The sequence below is a fragment of the Xyrauchen texanus genome, chromosome 15 (genome assembly GCF_025860055.1).
Source record: "Xyrauchen texanus isolate HMW12.3.18 chromosome 15, RBS_HiC_50CHRs, whole genome shotgun sequence".
Classification (NCBI taxonomy): Eukaryota; Metazoa; Chordata; class Actinopteri; order Cypriniformes; family Catostomidae; genus Xyrauchen; species Xyrauchen texanus.
Genome location: NC_068290.1, coordinates 26,208,146 through 26,226,324, shown reverse-complemented (window position 1 = coordinate 26,226,324; position 18,179 = coordinate 26,208,146). Strand labels below are relative to the sequence as shown.

At 39.5% G+C, this 18,179-nt stretch overlaps 1 protein-coding gene across 1 annotated transcript in view; it reads left to right on the top strand.

Moving 5' to 3' along the window:
- Positions 1-4,067: 4,067 nt before the first annotated feature.
- Positions 4,068-18,179, top strand: part of ephb6 (eph receptor B6) — an 84,153-nt gene continuing 70,041 nt past the window's right edge. Inside the window, exon 1 of the mRNA XM_052143344.1 lies at positions 4,068-4,162. Coding sequence (XP_051999304.1) covers positions 4,099-4,162 — 64 coding nt within the window. The 5' untranslated portion in view covers positions 4,068-4,098. The remainder of the gene's footprint in view (positions 4,163-18,179) is intronic.

The window sequence follows — 18,179 nt, the reverse complement described above, 5'->3', positions numbered from 1 at the left end:
GAATAAATTGATGAAGTTAGACTTTTCACCAATGCCTGTATCAGTGAACAGTGAAAGACATCTGTCCCCTTTTTGACGTGAAGGATAAACTCAATGAAAAAGCTTTCTCCCCTGGTTTCACAGTTGCGCAGAAATTTCGTTTGTCTGTAATTTTTTTCCAACCTCGATTTTTTTGTTATTTTACCTTTTACAGGTAAGGAATTCATTTGCAATTACGACCTGTACTAATGTTTAAGAAAGTGTGAAAGTCCCTGTAAAGGCAATAAAAATTAAACAATCCAAACACACTATACATGGTAAAAATGTATTGCTAAAACACATTACACTGTGGACTGTGAAGTACTGAATTGTGTAGTTAAACCGTTAAACAGTTTTGTGATGTATTTTAAAAGTTTTCAGTCACAAACACCTATAAAATACCTACATTTTTTATTCTTTCTGGCAAACAGCCATAAAGGTGAATGTAAATTATGGTATGTGTGCTACATTTTTAAATTGCTTATAATACGTTTTTATTTTATAGGGGCATAGCTTTTGCAACTCAATACTCACTACTCATGAGTACTTTTAAATGAGCTACTCTTTTACTATTACTTGAGTACTTTTTACGCCAGGTACTTTTTTAATTTAAGAAGTACTTTGACTTGAGTATTATTTTTCAGTACTCTTTCCACCCATGTTAACGACTGATGTGGTACCTGTCCCAAAACAATTGCACACAATTACATCAAAAACTGTTCTTTACGTTGTTTTAGTAGCATTTAAACACAATTTAGTCTATTAAAAAAAAATTGTAATTGCAATACTTCTCCACTTTTTATATCAAGTCAAGTGATTTTTATTGTCGTTTCAACCATATACAGTTAGTACAGTACACAGCGAAATGAGACAACGTTCCTCCAGGACCATGGTGCTACATAAAAACCAGTCCCTGAGTATTGAGGAGTCTGATGGCTTGGGGGAAGAAGCTGTTGCACAGTCTGGCAGTGAGGGCCCGAATGCTTCGGTACCTCTTGCCAGACGGCAGGAGGGTGAAGAGTTTGTGTGAGGGGTGTGTGGGGACATCCACAATGCTGGTTGCTTTCGGATACAGTATTTTTTGTAAATGTCTTTGATGGAGGGAAGAGAGACCCCGATGATCTTCTCAGCTGTCCTCACTATCCTCTGCAGGGCTCTGCGGTCCGAAATGGTGCAAGTCCCAAACCAGGCAGTGATGCAGCTGCTCAGGATGCTCTCAATAGTCCCTCTATAGAATGTAGTGAATCAGCCTTCGAAGAAAGTAGAGACGCTACTGGGCTTTCTTGGTGATAGAGCTGGTGTTGAGGGACCAACGGCTAACAGACTGGTGTAGAGCCAAAAACCTGTCTCTGAATGTGGACAAAACAAAAGAGATTGAAAGGTTGTTGACTTTAGGAGAGCACAGAATGACCACTCTCCACTAAACATTGATGACTGCTCTGTGGAGATCATCAAGAGCACCAAATTCCTTGGTGTTCACCTTGCGGAGAACCTCACCTGGTCCCTCAACACCAGCTCTATTACCAAGAAAGCCCAGCAGCGTCTCTACTTTCTTCAAAGGCTGATTCACTACATTCTATAGAGGGACTATTGAGAGCATCCTGAGCAGCTGCATCACTGCCTGGTTTGGGACTTGCACCGTTTCAGACCGCAAAGCCCTGCAGAGGATAGTGAGGACAGCTGAGAAGTTCATCAGGGTCTCTCTCCCCCCAATCAAAGACATTTACACAAAACACTGCATCCGCAAAGCAACCAGCATTGTGGATGACCCCACACACCCCTCACACAAACTCTTCACCCTCCTGCCATCTGGCAAGAGGTACAGAAGCATTCGGGCCCTCACAGCCAGACTGTGTAACAGCTTCTTCCCCCAAGCCATCAGACTCCTCAATACTCAGGGACTGGACTGACACACACACACACACACACACCTGTACACCATCCAACTTTTGCACATGTCCAGAGTTGCACTTTAATTCATTGTCACTTATACCTGGCTGCTACCTCAATAAGTGCTACCTTAATAACTGCTATGTCCATAGAACACTATTTCATAGTATGTTATGTTTACATTTGGCATTTTTAGAAACTGTCATCTTTTTGCACTACTCCGATTATAAATGTGTACTGGTCGGCGCAGCACTGTCTCTTACTGTGCCTATTGTCCTGTTCCTTTTAGTAATTTATTGTACTGTCCCGTACGTTTTGCACACGTTTGCATGTGCACTTTATGTAGAAATGTTGTTTAGTCTGTGTAGTCTCATGTGGTTCTTTGTTTGTCCTATGCTGATTTATGTAGCACCATGGTCCTGGAGGAACATTGTCTCCTTTCGCTGTGTACTGTACTAAATGTATATGGTTGAACAACAATAAAAACCACTTGACTTGACTTGGATTGAGGTCAGGGCTTTGTGATGGTCACTCCAATATCTTGACTTTGTTGTCCTTAAGCCATTTTGCATCAACTTGGGAGGTATGCAAAGGCGGTTATTGATTACTATAGGAAGCAGGTGAGGAACAACAGCCCCCTGATGATCAACAGGACCACAGTTGAAAGGGTGAGCAGTTTCAAATATCTTGGGGTCCACCTCACTGAAGGCCTCTCCTTGATAACACACAAAAACAGCTCGGTGACAAGGTCGCACCAGCGTCTCTACCACCTACAATGCCCGGCCAGGTTCAAGGTCTTCCATTGGGTGCTGAGGGCTTTCTACACTGGGGCTGTTGAGAGTCTTCTCACAGGGAGCATCACCGCCTGGTTTGGAGGCACCACAGCCTAGAATTGAAAGGCGCTGTCCAGTGTAGTGAGGACAGCGGAGAAGGCCATCATGATTTCTCTCCCCTGCATCACAGACACCTACACCAAGCGATGCATGACAAGGGCCAGGAGAATTATCAAAGACTTTCACCTCCCCAGATACAGACTCTTATTAGTGCTCCCATCAGGTAAGCGCTACCGAATCCTGAGGACCAACACAGAGAGACTCTGGAGGAGTTTTTATCCTCGGGCAATTCGGCTACTGATTATTCCAGCTTTGCACAGACACAAAACAGTTTGCACTATAATTTTAATTAATTAAAAATGTTGCACACTCTATAGTTATGTATACTCTGTACATTTCTGTATATTTTGCATATTTTCTACTATATTTTCTTTATTTACCTTATATTTCTTTTTAGTCTTTATATTTTTATCATTATGTGGGTGTACATTATGTGGGTTGGTTCTGTTTGTTGTTACACTGTGGGATGAGGAACTAAGGAAAAACATTTCACTACATTACATCACATGTATGTAGTATGTGATACATAATAAAAACCTGTTGACATCTCTTTGTGTCCAGCAGGGGGCATTGTTTTTAAAGAGATAACTAAAACTCACCATAAAACCATGTCTGTGGTAGTATAGCAGTCTTCTAGGACTGTCTATCCCGGAAAGACTTTGTGGCTGTGGTTGATTGCGAGAGAGAGAGAGAGAGTGATTGATGGATGAGGAAAATGAGATGTAACCTAGGCCAAGACAAAATAAAGTCAAATATGTTTCTGGAGGAAAAAACTGTTAAAAGGAGAGAATGAAGGAAAACACACAGGCATATTTCCAGTCTTAGTTTACTGAGTGATGCATATTTCTAAACTGGCTTGCTTTAACTTTTTGGAATGCCAATCCAGTGTGCACCCAATTCATTTGGAGTATGACTTGGACTGTAAAAAAGTCAAGTCTAGGTGCTTCTTCAAACTAGCCAAACCCGTTTTATGCTTTTCATCACATTTTCGTGGCTTAAGTCAGTATCCCAGTATCTCTCTCTCTCTCACACACACACACACACAGAAACACATGCAGTGTCTCTCTCTCCTCATTCTTTGCTCAGTGACTCCTCAGTCATAATCATACATAAATACCCCCCACCCCGCTGCTCCCTCTCCCCCTTTAATCTGAGATAGAAAAGAGCAGACAGACTCCTCCTCCTTTCTCTTTATCTCTCCCTCTCTCTCACTCACTCTCGCTCTCTCTTTCTCTCTCTCCTCCTGTCTCCCTCTCTCATGTTCTTGCTCTCTGGACCTCTCTTGTCTGTTGTTCTGATGGAAATGTGGCGAATCTTTCTGTTTCTCTCTGTTGTGGTCCAGCACAGTTCCGCAGAAGAAGGTATGAAACTTCCTTTGCTCCTCTGTGCCCTAACCCCCCCCCCCCCCATGTCTGTGTGGATGTGTTTGGGGAATTTATCTGCTGGCTCTTGCGTTCCTGTCCTGTCTGGCAGTGTGTTGCCATCTGGCATGTATGCAAGTCTATATGTGCGTGTATTTTCTAAGTCTTCGGAATGAGTTTGTAGGTCTGTTGTGTTTCTGATAGTTTACCTTCATACAAATCTGCACACATTTGTGATAGCTGGAGTGTGTGTGTGTGTGTGTGTGTGTGTGTGTGTGTGTGTGTGTGTGTGTGTGTGTGTGTGTGTGTGTGTGTGTTTATTTGTGTCAGTCTGAGTATCTTTACAGACCCTCATCCTGTATAATGAGTGCATGTGTTTATGAGTTGTTACTGTGAATTGAAGAGCTCGCTATAGACCCTGCCAAGCTGCATTCACTCCTAACAAAAGAGTGTAGAACAGAGCCAGTGGAGAGGTGAATAATTTGTTGTGTAACCTTTATATCTCTCTGACCGAAGGGAGTACCCCCCACCCCCAACTCTCTGCACCCTTTTCTGATATTAAAACTGTTATAATGGCCCTCCTCCCCTCTGGACCATTCAGTCGACAACAATACAGACACCCCACTCACTGTGTACATCTGTGTAGCCTTTCATCTGTGTTTGCTCTTTCTCTCTGTAAATTATGTGTCATTTTTCTATTCACTATATGGTGTTTTCAGTCAATGTGTTGCAGACTGACATAATCTAAATAAATAGATGGGTTGATGAAGTTGGCATCTCATATTGAGCTGCTCATGTAAAAAATCTGAGCAAGCTCTTACTAACTAATTTTTGTGTGTATGTGGTATTTGAATGCCATTCTTTTGGGGACATGTTGTCTCACAGAAGCTTGTATGTGCCAGTTATTTATTTATTCTAACGTTACCTGAATCTGCCATTGTGCCTTGAATTTGTGTGCAAAAATGGTAAACAGTAGGGTGTGTGGAAATGTTTGTGTATGGGATTATGTATGTGTGGTTGTCTTGTTTTTAATGCCTCAACTTTTACTTTTTACAAAAAAACAGACAGTGAACAACTTGTTCAAGTAGCTTGTTCCACTTGGCCTCATAATGCACTAATACTATATTAGTGTTACTCTGTAAAATGTGGTAACCTGCAATTGATACCTTTTAAGGAGATATTTATACTTGATTCAACCATTAGAATTAGTTTTGTTGGTTTAGCCTAATGTATTCAGGTTGATTCAGTGATGTTAAATAATAGTTTTGACTTTAATAAAACCAGTTAATTTAGATGTTACCACATGAAGGAAAAAATAAATTTGTGTACACATTGGTCCCATAGCACAGGCCCACACCTCTAATCATTCAAGGCAAATATAGACATTCCCCAAAACCAATATTGCCTTTACCTGCTCTCCAATAGCAAAACCCATACCTTTTATCACATTTAACAATCCCATAGCCATTCCCCCAGGCCTATCCACAGTTTTCCTGAGCAGCCACTGGGTGGCACCATGATGAACTTAGAACTGCCTGATTTGTGTTTCTGGTCTCAAGACACAATGTAAAAACTACCGAAACGAGCAATTCAGATGAACAACAACCGTTTTTCAACAAAGTGTTATTTGGTGTACAAATTTATTTCATGCTCCACTTGTGCAGTTGTTGTGAGTAGTTGGTATCATTTAGTTAATCTGCATACTGTCTATAGAAAACATATAGCGATTCACAATCTTCTACAAATTAACATTTATTCATTTGACAGACACTTTTATTCAAAGTGACTTACAAAAGAGGAAAACATAAGCAAATCATCTTAAGGAGACAGTGGTACGAAAAGTGACATATTACAAAGTTTCGCTAGCATCAGAATAGTAGTTTTCAAAATAGATTAAATTGCAACAAGAATTATTATATATACATTTTCTTTTTTTAAGTGACTGGTTAAGTGCTTGTGGAAAATATGTGTGTTTAGCCATTTTTTTAAGACAGAAAATGAGTCACCTTCACGGATGGAGTTGGGAAGGTCATTCCACCGACGTGGTATGATAAAGCCGAAAGTCTGGGAAAGTTTTTGGTGCCTTTGTGTTGGTACAAAAAGGTGACGTTCCTTAACCGACCACAGGCTTCTAGGGGGCTCTGCAGAAATGATTTTAGGTATGCTGGAGCAGACACGGTGATATGCCAACATCACAGCCTTGAATTTCATACGTGCATTAACCAGCAGCCAGTGAAGAGAGACAAGGAGTGGTGTAACATGCGCTCTCTTTGGTTCATTAAAGACCAGATGTGCTGCTGCATTCTGGATCATTTTCAGGGGTCTAAATACACATGCTGGGAGGCCAGCAATGAGAGCATTACAGTAGTCCAGTCTAGTTATGACAAGTAACTGAACAAGAAGTTGTTTGGCATGTTCAGAGAGGAAGGGTCTTATCTTCCTGATATTGTTGAGTGTAAATCTTCATGATCTTTTAGTCTTTGAGATGTGGTCTGTGAAATGTTGCTTTTTATCGATGGTTACCTCTAAATTTCTGACAATTTTGGAAGGTGTTATTGTAGTTGAACCCGGCTGCACGGTGATGTTGTGTTCAACAGCATGGTTTGCTGGAAAGACAAGGAGTTCGGTCTTGGCTGGGTTAAGCTGCAGGTGGTGTTCCTTCATCCAGGCCGAGATGTCTGCCAAACAGGCAGAGATTTGAGTAGTCATGAAAGACAAGTAGAGCATCGGCATGGCAGTGGTAAGAGAAACCATGTGCCTGAATGATGGGTCCCAGTGATGTTGTGTACATGAATAAGAGAAGTGGCCCAAGCACTGAACCCTGTGGTACCCCAGTAAGTAGCTGATGTGGCTTGGACACCTTGAATTGATCACATTCTTCTCTTGTTAAATTCGGCAAGTCTGGGAACAAGAAAATGCTGTGGTTCTTCTAAGAAAGCCTTCCTTTGCTCCTTGCCTCATGTAACATGAGATCTTTATTGGATGATCTCAGAAATTGGGCAAGAATTGATAGGGGCCTTTCTCCCTCCATGGATTTCTGAGCCAGGTCCTTGTGAGCTTGTTATGTTGAGCAGAGCTCATCTACAAATTTCACCATATCTCTGCCTTCTTCATTCTCAGAAATTTCAACAAATCGGATGTTATTTCGCTAATTGCTATTCTCAAGGTCTTCCGACTTTTCCCAAACGCGCTGCAAATCTGCCTTGGTTGCTAGCGGGTTAGCAGCTAATTCCCTTAATCCCCCATTCTTGTAACCAACTCAGAGAATTTAGTCTCCATGGCCATGATCGATCGACACCTTACAGCAAGAGACCGCAAGTATCAGCTTGAGCACTTAAGTGTCTTTTAATGTTTCCAGAGCCCAAGGATTTTGAATTCTTTGACATATTAATTCATAGAACAGTTATGGAACAGGGTGTATCGAATCTCACCAGTTTATGATACAAAAATAATTAAAAACTAGTAAAGTGCGCAGAGCTCGGCGTTCACACGTCTGACCCTTGCATGGCGCCACATGACTCTTGACAGACATGTTATTATATATACAGTTATGTACATGTCATTGCCCCTCGAGTAATTAGTCTGAGTACTCGATTAGACAAAGTTACCAAAATGCCCATCCCTAGTATTTACTATGTGACTACGTGTAGTTTTTTCATTATTCACATATACTGCTACTGAGGTTGAGGTATGGGTAGGTTTAGTAGTGTAGGGTTGGGATTATGGTTAGAGTTAGGTTTTAGGGTAAGGTTTGGGTTAAAGGTAAGGTTAAAAGTGTAACTACAAAATGTAATTAAATGCAGATTCTTTAAATATAAGTACAATACAACTAAACCTATGTACATAAGTATATTGTATCAAATGCTACTCAGAGAGAGAGAAAAACTGTTTATCCCTACAAGAGTGCAGTCATTCTGGACTGGAGACAACACCATAAGGTCAAACCCTGAGGTCTGGTTATAAAAATTACTCTGCGCTCCTTTAGTAGTAATAGCCATCACTTGTCTCTTCAGGGGTGTTGTGTTGAAATGGAGTGTGTGTGAGGATACAGCAGGGATTTCTTTGCTGAGAGAAGCAGAATGGATTAAAAGCCCCACGTTCTGTTAAAAGCAACTTATAAACCTACGCCCATGTAAAAAGAAGAAAGCTGTGAAGGAGGAAAAGAAGATGAAGAGGTGCAGGGAGAAAAGAGGAGAGCACTGTTTCATGTCATGTCTCGCACAGGGCCATGAAATGGTCCCTCAGACAGCACGGCTTGAACTTTGCTGGGCTTATTTTTCTCATTGCTAGGTCTGTTTCATGCCCATTTCTTCTCAGTTTGGATGCGTGTGTGTGAGTGTGTGTGTGTGTGTGAGCGTGTATTTATCACTTTATGGGGACCAAATGTCCCCATAAGGATAGTAAAACCCAAAATTTTTGACCTTGTGGGGACATTTTGTCGGTCCCCATGAGGAAAACAGCTTATAAATCATACTAAATTATGTTTTTTGAAAAGGTAAAAATGCAGAAAGTTTTCTGTGAGGGTTAGGTTTAGGGGTAGGGTTAGGTTTAGGGGATAGAATATAAAGTTTGTACAGTATAAAAACCATTATGTCTATGGAAAGTCCCCATAAAACATGGAAACACAACATGTGTGTGTGTGTGTGTGTGTGTGTGTGTGTGATCTCCTTGCAAGGTCTCCTACTGTCAGTCCATTTGAGTCATGCAGCTCAGCTTGCCTAGATGAGGGATATGTACCCAACCAAGTCAAATGTTTCCCAAAATGTTTCCCCAGGCAAAACCGCATCACCCTTCTCTCATCCACTCCCATATTCTGCTGCCCCCCTCCCCCTGACACTGCCAACACTTCCGCTAGCTAACCTCAAATGTTCACTTACTTGCAGAGACAATGGCCACTAACATGTTAACAAGAAAGAGGGTAGATAGGAACCAAGTTTGAGTCTAGAAGGCTGTCCGGACTAACAAACAGATGTAAAGTTGGCCCTAAACTTAACTTGAAAATAGTATAGCTTGTACAGGCTACAATGGTTAAAGTGAAAACATGCAGTTAAAATACTCCAAGAAATCCAAATTTGAGTTTTGTGGCTTTTAGTCTGTAATCATAAAAGTGAAGAAAGAAAAAAGTTTAAGTAGATACACTTATTTAAAATGTACAGTTCTTCCAGGAAAGCGGAACAAAAATATTGATGACTCATCTTGCAATCACTCATTTTGTCCAATAAAATGCTCTCTAAAATGATAATGTCTCTCCCCCAAAAAAAGCTATTACCACCTACCTGACAAGCAATAGCAACCCCACATCTGAATGTGCATATTTCCCTACAATAGCATATGCTAAAATAGCATGTCAATTGAGTAGGATGTCCAAATCCTCAGTTTTCATAAAGCAGTATAGGCAAAAATACCCGGATGACATACATTTCCCAATATTCTGAAATGTGCATCCACTGGATATTGTAATATCCCATAATGCCACAGGAGCTCAGGAGACATCACATACAAAATGCTGAATAAAAAAAAAGTGGTGGGGGAAACTGCGAGTCAAATCAACTAGCAAATCATGTTCATAGTGGTGATGTAAACTATTGGATATTTACATATATCCCACCCAGACTTCCTATTGCAATAGGAAATATATCAACACAGGAAAGAAAACTGAGATTGTCAAGCCATTTCTAGTGGTTGTTATGGAGCTATTTCTTCTGGACCTGACTTTAAAAATTACTTTCATTGGCGTAACCTAATTAGGGCTGAAAAGATTAGTCGATGTTATACAATAAAACATTTTCGACAAATATTTTTGTTGTCAAATAGTAATTTGATCTTATATAACGTAACATGAGATCATATGAAACTCTAATGATGATGCGTGATAGCAGCACTGCAGCTCGCGCCTGACTAAGGAGAGGAAGAAAACACAGCTCACAGTCCAGACAAACTCTAAACTTTCATAGCTTCAGGTGATGTAGATCACAAAGTTTTGTGATCTATATGCGAATTATACAAAAATTACAAAATAAGTAAATACAGAAGCACTCTCTTTGTGGAATAAGCAGAGCCGGAGCAAAATGTGCGTGTCGAGCATCTTTAAAGTAAACACCCCAGTGTTACATCTTTAATGCAGTTATATTTAATGTGTTATAGCTTTATTAAAGTTAAAGTTCAAATAATAAGCAGCTCATCATACCACGGTGGTGGAATGACCTTCCCAACTCAATCCGGGAAGCTGACTCACTCTCTATCTTCAAAAAATGGCTAAAAACACATCTTTTCCAAAAACACTTAACCGGTCACTAAAAAAAAAAAAAAAAAAGAAAACAAAATATTTACAGTTCTTGTTGTACTTAAATCTGTTTTGTACACTATTCTGATGATAGTGAAACTTTGTAATATGGCACTTTTTGTACCACTGTCTCCCTAAGATGATTCGCTGATGTTTTTTCCTCTTTTGTAAGTCGCTTTGGATAAAAGCGTCTGCCAAATGAATAAATGTAAATGTAAATGTAAATATCTACAAACTCCAAAACTGGCATTTCTCTGTATGGTTATTGCCTCTACAATGAAATGCGCAAAGTGTCCCAATCTAAGGGGGAGAAATTGTAACTGCCGATCCATTCACCTCTGTTTCCAGTGGAGCTGTTGGATTCACGGCGCATTACTGCGGTTTCTCCCCCTCTTGCACCAGCGTTGTGCAGAGAACGCCCCTGGGCGCTTCAACAGCTAAAAGAGTTATATTCTTCCTCCTAAAAGAATAAATTTTTTTCTAAAAGAGTGGCAGCTACGAAAACATCTTCTTGAAAACATTTTCAAGTTGCCTTTTCATTTGTGTATTATTCCTGGATGCGGTTACTATCTCTCCACGTCTGACAGCCACGATCACTGTCTCACATGTTTGGGTGCTACGCTCCTCATTGCAGGAACATGACCATGGCAACGTTGTGGTCGTGGCTTTCTTTTGTCAGTGGGAAAGCTACCCCATGAGGCAGAGTCGGTTAGCACTGGGGGTGATTTGGGAACCTCAATGTGAGCTTCTCCACTGGGAAATACCCCACGGACCTCCCATTCCCCAGCATGCTCGTGTTCCCCGCTCGAGTTCTGGGATGAGACCACGTGCCCATCTCAGGGCGGGTTCGCGATGTCATTTGGGGCTCGTGAAGAGGATGAGCTGTCGACAGCAGCATCAGAGAGCTGGCTCGTCCTGTCTGAAGCAGAGGACTCTGCTAGACTCCCACCCTCAGGTGAGGCAGCCCAGTCACAGGTTGACGCGAAGCTGGCAGCCATGCTTGCCTGGGCGGCTGCGAGCGTCGGGCTGGAGTGGAATCCTTGATGATTAGTTCTTGGGGCCAGAGCATTGCTCATGGCCACGCTCCGCCCCCGTTCCTTTCTTCTCAGAGGTGCATGATGAGCTTACACGATCGTGGCGGGTACCTTTTACTGCCTGGACCTGATTCGCAGGCCCTTCCGCTCTCACTACCTTCGACGGTGGGGCAGCCAGGGGGTACTCTGCAATTCCCAGGTGGATCCTCTGCCCGAAGAAATACTAGGTCGGTCCAAGGGCTGAACAGAAAGTCAGCCGGTCCTTATTTTTGAGCTGTCAACTTGTCCCTGAGGTGCAGGGGACGATTGAAGCCTACAAGAGCATTGGGGGAGGTTACGTGACTGCAGGGTGCGCTGGCTACGAGGCACACAGAGGTCTGCCCGTCTCGCAATGCCAGTCCACGTTAACGCAGTTCAGTTATTCGTGGAATTTGTATAGGGACCCCTAGTGTCACTACATTGACACAACGTCGAGTGAGTGACAGAAGGGGAACGTCTCGGTTACTGTTGTAACCTCCATTCCCTCCTGCCACTACACTGAACTACCCACTGAAATGGCAGGGATCTTATCTCGGCTCCTCAGCACAAAACCTGTATGAGTGGTTGCATTCCAGCTCCTTTTATAAACGTATGTCTGGGGGAGTGGCATGCAAATTCCACTCTGCAATTCCCATTGGCCTTTTCTCAAAGATCAGAGTGTCACTACATCGACAGAATTTTTTTTTTTTGTGCGAGTTAAATATGCTTCGACACATTATACATTGCAACAAAATACGTTATGGATTTGTTTTAGTTTTGGCTTGTTTTACCATATAAATATCTAAAACTAATTTAAAACAATGTACATTTACTTTATCGACTATAATGTTTTATATTATAATGTACTATATTGTTATATGAGAATGTTGAATATAATATTACAAATATTTAATATATCTAAAAATAATTATACTTGAATAATTCAATAATAATTAAATAATTAACATGAGAAGCAGCATATGAGATATTTATACAACCTTTTAGAGAATAGATCTTGAATACAAGTATATTTTGTCTTTTCTGCACTCCCAGAAGTATAACAAAGTTAAAAAATACACTTATATACAAAATACACTTATATTTAAGATACAGTCTCTTAAAGCAAGTTGAAATATCTTATATGTTGCTTCTCAAGTAAATGTATCTTGTTTTAAGGATTTTAGACTATTTTAAACAGAAAACAAGACAAAAACACTTGATAACAATAGGATTTTTGCAGGGATTTTATTACTTAGTTAAACCTTAAACTTAATTAATTCCCTTATAATTCAGTGAATGTCATTTAAGGTATTTTTAAAAGATTTTTTTTTCCCTCTTTGTCGTTAGTAAGCACACTTTATACAATATTTTAACTCGGGATACAAGCTGAATAGTCGGTTAACAGCTAATGAATAATCATTGCAATAATCGCCAGAATAGTCGAATAATCATTTTAATAATCGTTAGATTAGTCGATTATCAAAATAATTGTTAGTTGCAGCCCTAAACCTAATATAGTCAAGCTAATTCAGTCGTTTTAAATAATATTTAAATAATACTGCTACCACATTAAGTATTTTTTCCTGAAAAGACAAAAACAATTTTTATAGTGTAGTCTACAGAGCAAAATTATACATTTACATGGTCTTATAAATTTGCCCTATGGCACTAACTTGCTGGATGCACAGCATTCATGTGAAAAGACCTATGTATTTGAGAAAAAAAAGAGTAGAGCCATCAGCCCACTAAGAGCAAAGATGCCAGAACACACAGAGCTGCTTGTTACTGTATGTTCCACGATTCACCCTTCATTGCTGCAAGGCAAGATATTTAGGACACTGCATGAAATGTATGATGTGAAACTCAGTTTGACTAACATGGATAAAAAAAGAAAAGAAAAATCTAAAAAATAAAAGAACACTTCATAGTCCCCCGGTGGACCGGTGTGTGCATAGGTCAATCCACTGATGAGATCAAGCAGAAAAATACAGCATGCCTCAAGGGCCAAAGCAAAGATGTACAGGTCTATTTCTGCAAGTTACAAGAAAAGAAGGGTGCAGCCAGTGCCCTGGTGAGTCATAAGCAGTCTTATGTGGAGAGACACAGACCAGCTGACAATTGTATATTCTTAAATAATTTTCTAAATATTACATTGTGGTTGTGGGAATATGCAAATGTTTAGGTAAAAATAACGTGAGTAGAACATTATTTTAAGATAAACTATAACATTAATTTGCATCATAACCAGAGGTGTATATGAAACGAAATACAAATACTTCATGTTCTTTTTTACTCGAGCATAAATATTTCTTTCACTTTTACTTCATTACATTTTGAAGAGAAAATAAATACTTTTACTCCGATACATTTCTCCAGACCCTTCAATTATTACTTTGACTGAACACCCAAAACATTTAAAAATAACAGCTGCAAATGTAAAATGCATTCAGCGCTGCGATTGTGATATCTAATTGGTGATTGAATCTTTGAACAGAATCTTTTGATTAATTTTATTATTTTGAATCAGTCAAATTGGTTGGAAGAGCAGTCTGAACAATTCAATTTGCAAATCGATTTGCGAATCTGAATCAAAATAGTAAGGGGAACTCTGTGAAAATGGTGTTGTATCTCTACTTCTAAAAAAACTGAAGAAAAGAGACTGAATGTATGTTTTAATCGGTATTTTTTAATCAAAGTATTTTTCTAATGAGCTACTTTAACTTTTGCTTGAATTCATTTTTATGAAGTTATCTTTGCTTTTACTTAGATGGAAAGTTCACCCAAAAATGAAAATTCTTTCATTGTTTACACACCCTCCTGTCATCCCAGATGTGTGTGACATTCTTTCTTCTGCTGAACACAAACAAAGATTTTTAGAAGAATATTTCAGCTCTGTGAAAGCACAAGTGAATGGTGATCAGAACTTTTAAAGCTACAAAAAGCAGAAAAAGTCAGCAAAAACCTAATCCATCCGACTCAAGTAGTTCAATTAATTTCTTCTGAAATTATCCAGTTGGTTTGGAGTGAGAACAATCCAAAATGTAACTTTCCTTGGCGATCATAATTTCAATCTCAATTACACTTCCTATAGCATCATCTAGCGCTCTGCTAATGCTTCAAGCACCGGAAAGTGTAATTGAGCTTGAAATCATGATCACCAAAGAGACCGCAATGACAAGATTAATACAGTGAAAAAAAGAGTTACATTTTGGTCTCTTCTCACCCAAAACCTACTGGATCGCTTCAGAAGACATTGTTTAAACCACTAGAGTTATTACTTTTATGCTGACTTAATCTCCTTTTTGGAGCTTTTGTAGGCCTGATTACCATTCACTTGCATTGTATGGATCTACAGAGCTGAAATGTTCTTCTAAAACTATCTAAGTTCAGCAGAAGAAAGAAAGTCATACACATCATTTTTGGGTGAAATATCCCTTTAAGTATGACGAATGGGTATTCTATACAGTACAAAACTGATCATAACTTTACTCAAAATCTGAAAACTTTCTGAAAATGTAATCTGCCAACTTCTTTATCCATCTTCAATTTCTGAATTTCTTTAAAGAATTTTAATTTAAAGGACGTTGGAACCATATCGTACTATGAACTTTTTCTCCAGACACTTTGAGAACTTTTATTGAATAATATCATAAGAATATCCAATTTACATAATTTAAGTATAATTTTTCCCAACCTTTATATAATGTTTGCCAAATTAGTTGGAATGTTGCCTGTTAGACCACAGACAAGCTAAAATTCAAGCTATAACCTCAAAATGAGGAGTTCTGATAACATTCACTGACATGCGTGATCTTAAATCTGGAATTGTGTTAATCCCTGTTTCTCTCTTACCATCTCTGTGGTTTGGTGGTGATGAGGGAGGGTGTGTGTGTGTGTGTGTGTGTGTGTGTGTGTGCGTGTGTGCGCGTGTGGTTTATGAGAACATTTTTAGATTGCAAATTGGTAATTACAAGGGTATTATGATATAAATGTTGTTTATGAGGACATCTCTATTTCAAATTGATTAATTATGTTTTTTTGAAAATGTAAAAATGGAGAAAGTGTTTTTTGAGAGTTTTAGGGTTAGGGGATAGAATCTATACTTTGTACAGTCTAAAAATCATTATGTCTATGGAGAGTCCTCATAAGGATAGCTGTGTGTGAGCGCGTGCGCGTGCACGTGCCCGTGCACGCGCCCGTCCCTCCCTCCCCGTCCTGGGGTGAATGTCTGTACATAGAGACATCTGGAGCATATTAAGAAGAAACTGCCAAAGTTAAACAGATAAACAAGCACACAAACTGTAAACGCACACTGCAACCAAAAGAAAACTTTGGTTGCAATGACACATTAGCACTGTCACAACCCTCCAGCCATAAGTGTGTGGAATATATGGATTTTCTGCAATGATATATTTAGAAAGAATGAGTTGTCAAATGCATTTGTTTACATGCAGTGGGGTCCAAACATCTGAGCCTATATCCAAATTTTATTTTAACCTGGAAATAAACTTTAGAATTTTAATAAAAGCTTTAGAATTTTGAAAAATGTAAAACATAAACTATGTGACATAAAACATTTAGCACCATTTCTTGGTCACTAATTAAATAAACACATTTTTGACAATGACCATATTAACTCCTTTGAACAAAATGTCAGATTTCCTTGCTTCCATGCCAGCTCTAGTGCATACTGTCTTTAAAGCAAAATGTGCTAATTCTTCTTTTAATTTAACTTTTTACTCACATTTTTATTCTGATAATAAAATGTGTACTGAAAAGAAACTATAAGTTAGAAAAATCCAAAATAGAAGCATTTTCACAAGTGGACTCCCCACTGTATAATGAGTGTGCATTATACATGTATATGCTGTGTACATATGTGATTGTCAAATGCAGAGAATGTGTAATCAAGTTGAAGTCCTGCCGTTTGTATGAGGCTATCCTGAAAAGGTGTTGGAGTAAAACACTCTCACATCAGTATTACAGAAGGATTTGTTGCAGCGAGCTGTGTCGAGCAGCACTGACTAATCAAACGTGAACTGTGGCACTACACGTTAACACTTCTGTGAACCAAGAAAGCCATATACACACAGTCTCTATATAAAAGACAGAAAGCATTAGCCTTTCATAAGCAAGCCCACACCCCAGAGTGAGAGCAAGTCTGAGCACTCAAGTGAACACAACTCACAGAGACACAGCACTGCTAATGCAGGACACCCACACCTTTCTCATATGAAACCCCAGCACACATAATCGACATGGTGCTTTGGAGTGTTCATAAACACTGATATCAACACCATTTTGCCAAATTACTGACAAGCACCATCCCCAATCAGACATTTGTGTATCAATTCAAAGTGTTCACCTTTCCCTGTGGCGCTACTGATAACTTGTGGCACTACTGAAGTATTTGCATTTACTCAGAAATATCTCCTGCTTTCCAACAATTTTGGCCGCCATGTTGAAGTTTCATTCCAAACCGAAGGGCTCATAAATGGCTGATTCGAAGGGCCCTTAGAAAAGGGCATTTCCATAGGGTTTAACAGATTGACACTTTGCTGCCAAGTGGACCGGAACCAATCAGAAAAATACAGATTATTCTTTGACTTCAAATATATATTTATAAAATAGTTTTAAAAAATAATAAATTCTGATATCTGAAAGGTTAAGGAAAATTTGGTAAATAAAAAATACATTTGGGTGAAAACTTGGCCCATCCATTTTTATTGAGGCCCAATCAAAAGTTATTTTCTGGCCACGCCCTTGCTGAAAAAGTTCAAAAAAAGTTGTTTTAGCACAGAGGTTTATTGACAGGTAGAACTTTCACCCTAACTCCATGGTTTCACCAGGCTCAAGCATGGGGATTCAAAAAAATATATCAGTGTTGTGGGATGTGGTCGTTTGTCTGTCACTGGGGAGAGAGGAAGCAATAAGAGCCATCACCTGGTTATTGTTAACACTAAACACCTGTGTCTCATTACAGTGAAGACAGAGACAGGCTTGAAAAGGCTGCAGAGAACACCGGAGAGACAGAGAGAAAAAATCCAATGTGTGTGTGTGTGTGTGTGTGTGTGTGTGTGTGTGTGTGTGTGTGTGTGTGTGTGTGTGTGTGTGTGTGTGTGTGTGTGTGTGTGTGTGTGTGTGTGTGTGTGTGTGTGTGTGTGTGTGTGAGCGTGAGCGTGTATTTATCACTTTGTGGGTACCAAATGTCTCCATAAGGATAGTAAAATCCGAAATGTTTGACCTTGTGGAGACATTTTATCGGTCCCCATGAGGAAAACAGCTTATAAATCATACTAAATTATGTTTTTTGAAAATGTAAAAATGCAGAATGTTTTCTGTGAGGGTTAGGTTTAGGGGTAGGGTTAGGTTTAGGGGATAGAATATAAAGTTTGTACAGTATAAAAACCATTATGTCTATGGAAAGTCCCCATAAAACATGGAAACACAACGTGTGTGTGTGTGTGTGTGTGTGTGTGTGTGTGTGTGCGCGCGTGTGCGTGCGTGTACTGAAAGGTTTACCGTTGATATAATTTGTGAAGCTGAAGAGTTAATGCTGTGTCTGTTAGCCTGAAAATCCCTGTGTAACACCATTAAAGGTTGACTTACCTAGACTGCCACCCCACTTCCTTTCTTATTACTGGAACTTTTACACTGGTGCCTAAACCCGGGAACTCCGAAG